The sequence below is a fragment of the Hylobates moloch genome, unplaced genomic scaffold (assembly GCF_009828535.3).
Source record: "Hylobates moloch isolate HMO894 unplaced genomic scaffold, HMol_V3 SCAFFOLD_19, whole genome shotgun sequence".
NCBI lineage: Eukaryota > Metazoa > Chordata > Mammalia > Primates > Hylobatidae > Hylobates > Hylobates moloch.
Window position 1 is genome coordinate 6,459,857 of NW_026652294.1, and position 8,795 is coordinate 6,468,651.

Consider the following 8,795-nt stretch of genomic DNA (forward strand, 5'->3'; position numbering starts at 1 on the left):
TCCCACCACGCCCAGCTACTGTCCCTGTTTGACGTGTGGCTGGAATAAAGCTGTGCACGCTGCAGCTTTTGGCACATCCTGGCTTTGAGGTAAAAGGTACATGTGTGTTTGAGGGTTGAGCCTGGCCATGGGAATGATAATCACAGCCCAACCCAGGCTTGAGGTCGAACCTGACCTGGGGGTGAGTCCTGAGCTTGGCACCCCTGAGCTGTGTGGTTCACGGTGGCATTCATTGTGTGGCTTGGCTGCACCCCTTTTCCTGCTGGGCTTTTGGTGTTTAGATCAGAGCCTGTGTGTTCGCTTCCAGGAACCAACCCGCGTGCGAACAGGAACGGGGGTGCAGCCACCTGTGCTTCTTCACGCCCCACGCAACCCAGTTTGGCTGCCCCATCTGGGGCCTGGAACTGTTGAGTGACATGAAGACCTGCATCATGCCCAAGGCCTTCTTGGTCTTCACCAGCAGAGCCGCCATCCTGCTCTCGGGGTCAAGGAGGCCTCAGCCCTGGACTTTGATGTGTCCAGCAACCAAATCTACTGGACAGACGTCAGCCTGAAGGTAGCGTGGGCCCGAACGTGCACACGTGCAGACTATATGGGAAAACCTTGCCTCTGTACCTGCCTCAAAGGTTTCAGACATTTTTCTTAAAGCACTATAATATTTATTGTAACTCAATTCAAGCTAATTAAATATGAGCAAGCCTATTTAAAAAAAATAAATAGATGATTATAATGAGCAAATCCAGTAGACACACACGAGGGCTTTTGTGAAATGCTTATGTGAATGCGAAATGTTTGTTGTCCGTTGAGCTTGACTTCAGACACCCCACCCGCTCTCTTTCCAGTGCCCGTTTGCTTAGCATTCTTTTATAATGCAAATATAAACATCCAGTACAAATACAGGAAGACCTTTTTTTTTTTTTTGAGACGGAGTCTTGTTCTGTCGCCCAGGGTGGAGTGTGCAGTAGCGTGATCTCGGTTCACTGCAACCTCCGCCTCCCAGGTTAAAGCGATTCTCCTGCCTCAGCCTCCTAAGTAGCTGGGTTTACAGGCATATGCAACCACACCCAGCTAGTTTTTTTGTATTTTTAGTAGAGACAGGGGTTTCACCATGTTGGCCAGGCTGGTCTTGAACTCTTGACCTCAGGTGATCCGCCCGCCTCGGCCTCACAAAGTGCTGGGATTACAGGCGTGAGCCACCGTGCCCAGCCTAGAAAGACTTTGCCTTATAAAGAAGGGTTTAGGGGTGTGCTGCGGGCTTGGGGAGCCACGGCCGAGTACAATGCCGGGCGTGGGGAGCCAGGCAGCCCCGGGGCTGAGGTGGCCACGGGGCTGAGGTGAGTGATGGGGCTGAAGCGAGTTACCGTGGCGCTGAAGCCAGTGGTGCAGCTGTCGAGGGCGGCGGCGCTGAGGAGGTGGTGGTGGGGCCGAAGTGAGGAGTGTGGCAGCCTCCAGCCTGCACCCAGCACCCTTCCAGTCTTGGGCGCCCTGACGCCCGGGTAGGGGGAAGGTCCCGCCCCTGGGAGGAGGGGGCAGGGTAGGGGGGTTCCCGGCGGCCACCAGGAGGAGGTGGAGGCGATGGTGGCAGGGCCTCGGGCTGCAGTGTCCCCGCCACCGTGCCTGCAACAGTGACCCAGCCACCCCCAGAGCACAGTCCCCGAAGGATGATAATGAAGATAATTCAAATGATGAGACCCAGCCATCCAAAAGGAGGCGAATGGGCTCAGGAGGTAGTTGTAGTACTTGTGAAACTTCAAGTCAAGATCTTGGCTTTAGTTACTGCCCAGCAGAAAGTTTGATAGAGTACAAATGGCCACCTGATGAAATAGGAGAATACTATATGCTTCAATAACAAGTCAGTGACTATTTGGGTGTGACCTCCTTTAAAAAGAAATATCCAGATTTAGAGTGACAAGATTTGTCTCACAAGGAGAAACCCTACCTGAGAGAGCTAAATGTCATTACTGAAACTCAGTGCACGCTAGGTTTAACAGCATTGCGCAGTGATGAAGTGACTGATTTAATGATAAAAGAATATCCAGCCAAACATGCTGAGTATTCTGTTATTCTACAAGAAAATGAATGTCAGCGAATTACAGACCATTATAAAGAGTATTCCCAAATGCAACAACAGAATACTCAGAAAGTTGAAGCCAGTAAAGTGCCTGAGGATATTAAGAAAGCTGCCAAAAAAGCAGCTGAATTTAACAGCAACTTAAACTGGGACCGCATGGAAGAAAGAAGAGCTTATTTTGACTTGTAGACACGTTATCCAGGTGCCTCAAAGGAATTACAAAGTTTTACCAACAGAGCGAACAATGGTTAGTTCTTACCCAATGGGTCTCATCCCCCAACAGTTCGACAGTTCGAGGAATATTATAAAAGGTACTCACCAGATGAGCTGTGGTATCTGCCATGAAACACAGCCCTGTACGAGTCCCCTCTGGATCCTGAGCTCCCTGCTGTAGACAGTGACGGTGATTCGGATGATGGTGAAGATGGTCGAGGTGACGAAAAACGGAAAAATAAAGGTACTTTGGACAGCTCCTCTGGCAATGTATCTGAAGGGGAAAGCCCTCCTGACAGCTAGGAGGACTCTTTCCAGGAAAGACAGAAATCAAAAGACAAGAAGAGACTCTGTTATCACTCCCCTGTACAGATGAGGAAACTGAGGCCCATTGAAGGGAATCAAATTTCCCAAGGTCAAGGGCTGCTGAGGGCTGAGCTTGAGCAGGACCCCTTTTCTGTCTGACCCTGGGGTTGGGGCTCCCACAGCAGAGGCTCCACTTGGAAGAACATGCTGTGGGCTCCTGCAGGCCTTTGCCAGCTGCCCTCCTTCCTTCTAGCCGTTCAGGGGAGGGGTGGCCGTCGGGCTCTGTAGCCCTGACTCGGCCTTACTCTGCTCTGAGGCCTCTTTTCTGTATCCCTGAAATGGGGTCAGAGCTGGGGAATGGTAAAGGGAGGTCATCCCACCTGAGCACATCTGGTGCCCGGCAGAGGGCAGTGCTCCATACAGGCGCCCTCCATACAAGTGTGTTCCATACAAGTGTGTTCCGTACAGGTGTGCTCCGTACAGGTGTGCTCCTATGTGAGCTTGGGCAGGCCCCTTCCTCTCCTGATCTCAGTTTTCCCATTTGTCAGATGGGACGCCCTGGGCTGAAAGGGCACCCCTGAGCTGCCTCTGCGTGACTCTTTGGGATTTAACTGCTCTGGGCCTGTTATCCTACCTGTGAAATGGGACCATGATCCTGGCTGTGGGCCCCACAGAATCCCTGAGTGGCTCAGCCGGATAACACATGTCCGTATTTTATAAATGGTACAGGGACAATAAGGCCACTCAATAGCGTTTCAACACAGGATGCAGCTGCCTTTAGGAGTTGCAGATCTGGCCAGATCTGAGGCATTCAGGTTCTTTATTCTCGGCCTTGCTCCCTCTGGGCCCTGTTCCTGCCCCTCTGCAGGGCTCTGGGGCTTAGGACATGTCAGCCTGCTGCCCCAGCCCAGCATGCGTGTTCACAGCCCTGGTCTACCATCCACCCCAGAGAACTCCTGTGCACCCTGCAGCGCCCTGCCCTGGACCTGCCTCCCTGCATCCTCGGCTCATTCAGTCTTCTTTACCAGGTGGCCACTGCCTGTGTCCCATTCAGGGCCCAGACCCCCTTCCTTCTTTTTCCCCTGCCCCCATGAAGCCCTGGCCCAGTGCAGGGCCCAGCCATGCGGCAGAATGGAAGGAATTTCTGGGTGATGAGCAGGGTGGCGGAGCAGGTGGCATGGCAGACAGGTTCTAGGGTCTCAGATGATCCTTCAGGTTGCTTCTGTGGGGGCCCGTGTACACCTGCCATATCCCTGTTGAGAGAAGAGGTGCTAAGGTCACTCCTGTGCCTTTGCTCACACCCATCTTCCAGCATGCCCTTCCTCCCTCTGCCCTCCAGCCCTGGTTCAAGTTCCCAGGCCTGTCTGAGGTTGCCACTGCCCCCAGGCCACCTTTGCTGACATGGAATCCCCAGTATCCCTTGCTCCTTGTTTTCTTCACAGAGGGTCTTTATCTGCAGCCTGAGCTCTGGACCGGGCAGAGACAAGTACTCCCAGGGGACCCAGTGCCACAGCCCCCTTCTCCCATGGTGCATGAGCAGGCACACTTCAGGTCTCACCTGGGGCGGGGCTAGGCCGATCCTGCCTTGCCCGGGACATCAGGAGCTGAGGGTCTATATAGGTCAGGCCCCAGGAGGCCTCAGGGGGCTTGTGGAAGGATGGGGGTGTGTGTGCATGGACAGATACATGGATGGACGAACTGATGAAAAAATGGATGAGTAACTGTCCAGTCTGAAGTCCTGTCCATGGAGGAGGGACCCAGGAAAGCCTCTTGGGGGCAGCTGTGCTTCCAGGTTCCTTGTCACTACCCAAGACCTTAGGGTCCCAGGTCAGCAATTGGAAGGGTCCCCATTTCCCTTTCCCTCCCTGTAACTAGCCCAGTCCCCCTGAAATGTCCAGGGTCTGGAGGAAGCAGGTGGGGTGTGACCTGCAGGGACCCACTTCCAGCTTTGGCCAATCCTGCCCACCCTGGGTCCCTCTGAGCTCTGAGTGTCTGGCTGTGCCCCACAGTTGGCCACAGCTCTGCACCCAGCATTTTGAACAGTTCGTGCGGAGCCCTGAGGAGTGGGCAGGGTCTGCATGAACAGAAGCTTCTGGAGCAGAAGATGCTGCTTCTGATCCTTGACTGACTGTGATCTTGAGACCCTGTCTCAGTCTCAGGTCTGGGCACGGGGCTTGGGCACCTCGGTGCTGGGACATAGGCCCATTTCCCAGCTGGGCTGGCAGAGGCTGCATTAACTGAACCCTCCCCTACCCCTATGTCCCCACCACCAGCAGCCTCCCCTCTGAAAACCATTTGGCAATTTCTAATAAACATACACTTATGCATATCAAGCAAACCCTACTCCTAGGTTTTTATCCAAATGGAATGAAAACTTATGATTAAACAAAAATTTGAATGCAAATATTGATACTGGTTTTATTCACCACTGGCAAGAAGCAGAAACATCTGGTTTGACCCAACACACACACACACACACACACACACACACACACACACACACACACACACACACGTAGAAACAACCCAATTGTCATTCAGCTGGTGAATGGCTAAACAAATTGTGATACCTTCATAAATGGAATCAGGCTCAGCAATAATAGGGGAACAAACTTTTTTTTTTTTTTTTTTTTTTGAGACAGAGTCTCGCTCTGTCGCCCAGGCTGGAGTGCAGTGGCGCAGTCTCGGCTCACTGCAAGCTCCGCCTCCCAGGTTCATGCCATTCTCCTGCCTCAGCCTCTCCGAGTAGCTGGGACTACAGGCGCCCGCCACCACGCCCGGCTAATTTTTTGTATTTTTAGTAGAGATGGGATTTCATTGTGGTCTTGATCTTCTGACCTCGTGATCCACCTGCCTTGGCCTCCCAAAGTGCTGGGATTACAAGCATGAGCCACCACGCCCGGCCGGGAACAAACTTGATCCATAAGGCAACTGGGATGAATTACAACATTGTTACACTGAACTCAGGAAGCCAGGCTCAGAAGGTTACATATTTAGACTCGTCCTCAGCATTAAAAAGGAACAAACTACGTTGCAATTGAGCCACCTGGAGGAACACCCAGAAAACTATGCTGAGTGGGAGAAAGCCAGTCCCAGAGGTCACATACTGTATGATTCCATGTGCAGAACATTCTTGAAATAACAAAATTATACAAGTGGAGACCAAGTTAGTAGTTGCCAGGGTCTAGGGAGGGGTTTGGGACAGTGGGAAGTGAGTATTTCTGTGAAAGGGCAACATGAGGGATGTTTGGGAGGGAACCATTCTGTTCTTGCTGTATCAATGTCAATATCCTGGCTGTGAACCGTTACTGTAGCTGCAAGGTGCTACCCTTAAGGGAACTGGCCCGAGTACCTGGGATCCCTCTGTATTATTCCTCACAACTGCATGAGAAGCTACAAAAATCTCAAAAAGTTTAATTTAAAAAACGGTCACATTGAGAGGTGACAGCGTGCTGGCAGCCCTCGCTCACTCTCGGCGCCTCCTTGGCCTTGGCGCCCACTCTAGTCATGCTTAAGGAGCCCTTCAGCCCACTGCTGCACCGTGGGAGCTGCTCTCTGGGCTGGCCAAGGCTGAAGCTATCTCCCTCTGCTTGCGGGGAGGTGTGGAGGGAGAGGCGCGGGCGGGAGCCAGGGCTGTTGTGCTCACGGGCCAGTGTGAGTTCTGGGTGGGCGCGGGCTTGGCAGGTCCTGTACTTGGAGTGGCAGTGAGGGGCTTAGCACCCATGCCAGCAGCTGTGGAGGGTGCATTGGGTCCCCTAGTACTGCCAGCCCACCCACGCTGCACTCGAATTCTTGCCAGGCCTTAGCCGCCTCCCCGCAGGGCAGGGCTCGGGACCTGCAGCCCGCCATGCCCGAGGTGTCCCCCCACCCCCGTGGGCTCCCTTGCTGTTCGAGCCTCCCCGGTGGGTGCCACCCCCTGCTCTGCGGCACCCGGTCCCATCGACTGCCCAAGGGCTGAGAGGTGCAGGCACGTGCTCAGGACTGGTGGGCAGCTCTGCCCGTGTGGCCCTGGTGTAGGATCCACTAGGTGAAGCCAGCTGGACTCCTGAATCTGGTGGGGGCTTGGAGAACTTTTATGTCTAGCCGGAGGATTGTATATGCACCAATCAGCACTCTGTGTCTAGCTAATCTGGTGAGGACTTGGAGAACTTTTATGTCTAGCTAAAGGATTATAAATGCACCAATCAGTGCTCTATGTCTAGCTCAAGTTTGTAAACGCACCAATCAGCACCCTGTGTCTAGCTCAAGGTTTGTAAACGCACTAATCAGTGCTCGGTGTCTAGCTCCTCTAGTGTGGACTTGGAGGACTTTTGTGTCTAGCTAAAGGTTTGTAAATGCACCAATCAGCACCCTGTCAAAACGGACCAATCAGTTCTCTATAAAATGGACCAATCAGCAGGATGTGGGTGGGGCCAGATAAGGGAATAAAAGGCTGCCCCAGCCAGCAGTGGCAACCCACTGGGGTACCCTTCCACACTATGGAAGCCTTGTTCTTTCACTCTTTGCAATGAATCTTGCTGCTGCTCACTCTTTGGCTCCGCACTGCCTTTATGAGCTGTAACACTCACCGTGAAGGTCTGCAGCTTCACTCCTGAAGCCAGCAAGACCACGAACCCACCAGAAGGAAGAAACTGAACACGTCCGAGCATCAGAAGGAACAAACTCCAGACACACCATCTTTAAGAACACTCGCCACGGGAGCTGCGGCTTCATTCTTGAAGTCAGTGAGACCAAGAACCCACCAATTCAGACACAACATCCTTTACATTTGCATTTCTATGATACTATGTAAAAGCAAAAGCAGAGCGTCAGAAAGAGATCAATGGTTGCCATGGTTGGGGTATAGAAAGGGCTTGACTATAAAAGGAATGAAAGGGCTGAGAGCAGTGGCTCACCCCTGTAATCCCAGCACTGTGGGAGGCTGAGGCAGGTGGGTCACTTGGGGCCAGGAATTTGAGACCAGCCTGGCCAACATGGCGAAACCCTATCTCTACTAAAAATACAAAAATTACCCAGGTGTGGTGACACACACCTGTAATTCCAGCTACTGTAGAGGCTGAGGTAAGAGAATTGCTTCAACCCAGGAGGCGGAGTTTGCAGAGAGCCGAGATTGCACCTCTGCACACCAGCCTGGTTGACAGAGTGAGACTGTGTTTCTAAAAAAGGGGTGCTTAGAGAAATTTAGGGGTGGTGGTGGAAATATTCTGTATTTCAATTGTGATAGTTACATGAGTCAATAATTTTTAGAAAATTATACTAGGTTTTAGCTACACCAAAAAGAGTAAACTTTACTGTAAATAAAAATAGAAGTGTTTGAAATGTTTAAATGTTTTAAGATGTTTATTATGGGAAGTGGAGCCAAGATGGCCGAATAGGAACAGCTCCAGTCTACAGCTCCCAGTGTGAGCGACGCAGAAGACAAATGATTTCTGCATTTCCAACTGAGGTACCGGGTTCATCTCACTGGATTGCCGGACAGCAGGTGCAGCGCACTGAATGTGAGCCACAGTAGGGCGAGGCATCGCCTCACCCGGGAAGCACACGGGGTTAAGGAATTCCCTTTCCTAGCCAAGGAAAGGGGTGACAGACGGCACCTGGAAAATCGGGTCACTCCCACCCTAATACTGCACTTTTCCAAAGGTCTTAGCAAATGGCACACCAGGAGATTGTATCCCGTGCCTGGCTTGAGGGTCCTACGCCCACGGAGCCTCGCTCATTGCTAGCACAGCAGTCTGAGATCAAACTGCAAGGTGGCAGCGAGGCTGGGGCAGGGGTGCCCGCCATTGCCGAGTCTTGAGTAGGTAAACAAAGCAGCCAGGAAGCTTGAACTGGGTGGAGCCCACTGCAGCTCAAGGAGGCCTGCCTGCCTCTGTAGACTCCACCTCTGGGGGCAGGGCATAGCCAAACAAAAGGCAGCGGAAATCTCTGCAGACTTAAATGTCCCTGTCTGACAGCTTTGAAGAGAGTAGTGGTTCTCCCAGCATGCAGCTGGAGATCTGAGAATGGACAGACTGCCTCCTCCTGACCCCTGAGTAGCCTAATTGGGAGGCACCCCCCAGTAGGGGCAGACTGACATGTCACACGGCCGGGTACTCCTCTGAGACAAAACTTGCAGAGGAACGATCAGGCAGCAACATTTCCTGTTCACCAATATCTGCTGTTCTGCAGCCTCTGCTGCTGATACCCAGGCAAACAGGTTCTGGAG

At 52.5% G+C, this 8,795-nt stretch overlaps 1 protein-coding gene and 1 pseudogene across 1 annotated transcript in view; both read left to right on the forward strand.

The window, feature by feature from the left end:
• The window catches only part of LOC116459241 (low-density lipoprotein receptor-related protein 5-like protein), a 54,625-nt gene extending 53,741 nt beyond the window's left edge, over positions 1-884 (forward strand). Inside the window, exon 5 of the mRNA XM_032139568.2 lies at positions 308-884. Within this exon, the coding sequence (XP_031995459.1) occupies positions 308-411 (104 nt within the window). The 3' untranslated portion in view covers positions 412-884. The remainder of the gene's footprint in view (positions 1-307) is intronic.
• A 152-nt stretch (positions 885-1,036) lies between these two features.
• On the forward strand, positions 1,037-5,081 carry LOC116459243 (PHD finger protein 10-like; annotated as a pseudogene).
• Positions 5,082-8,795: the final 3,714 nt, after the last annotated feature.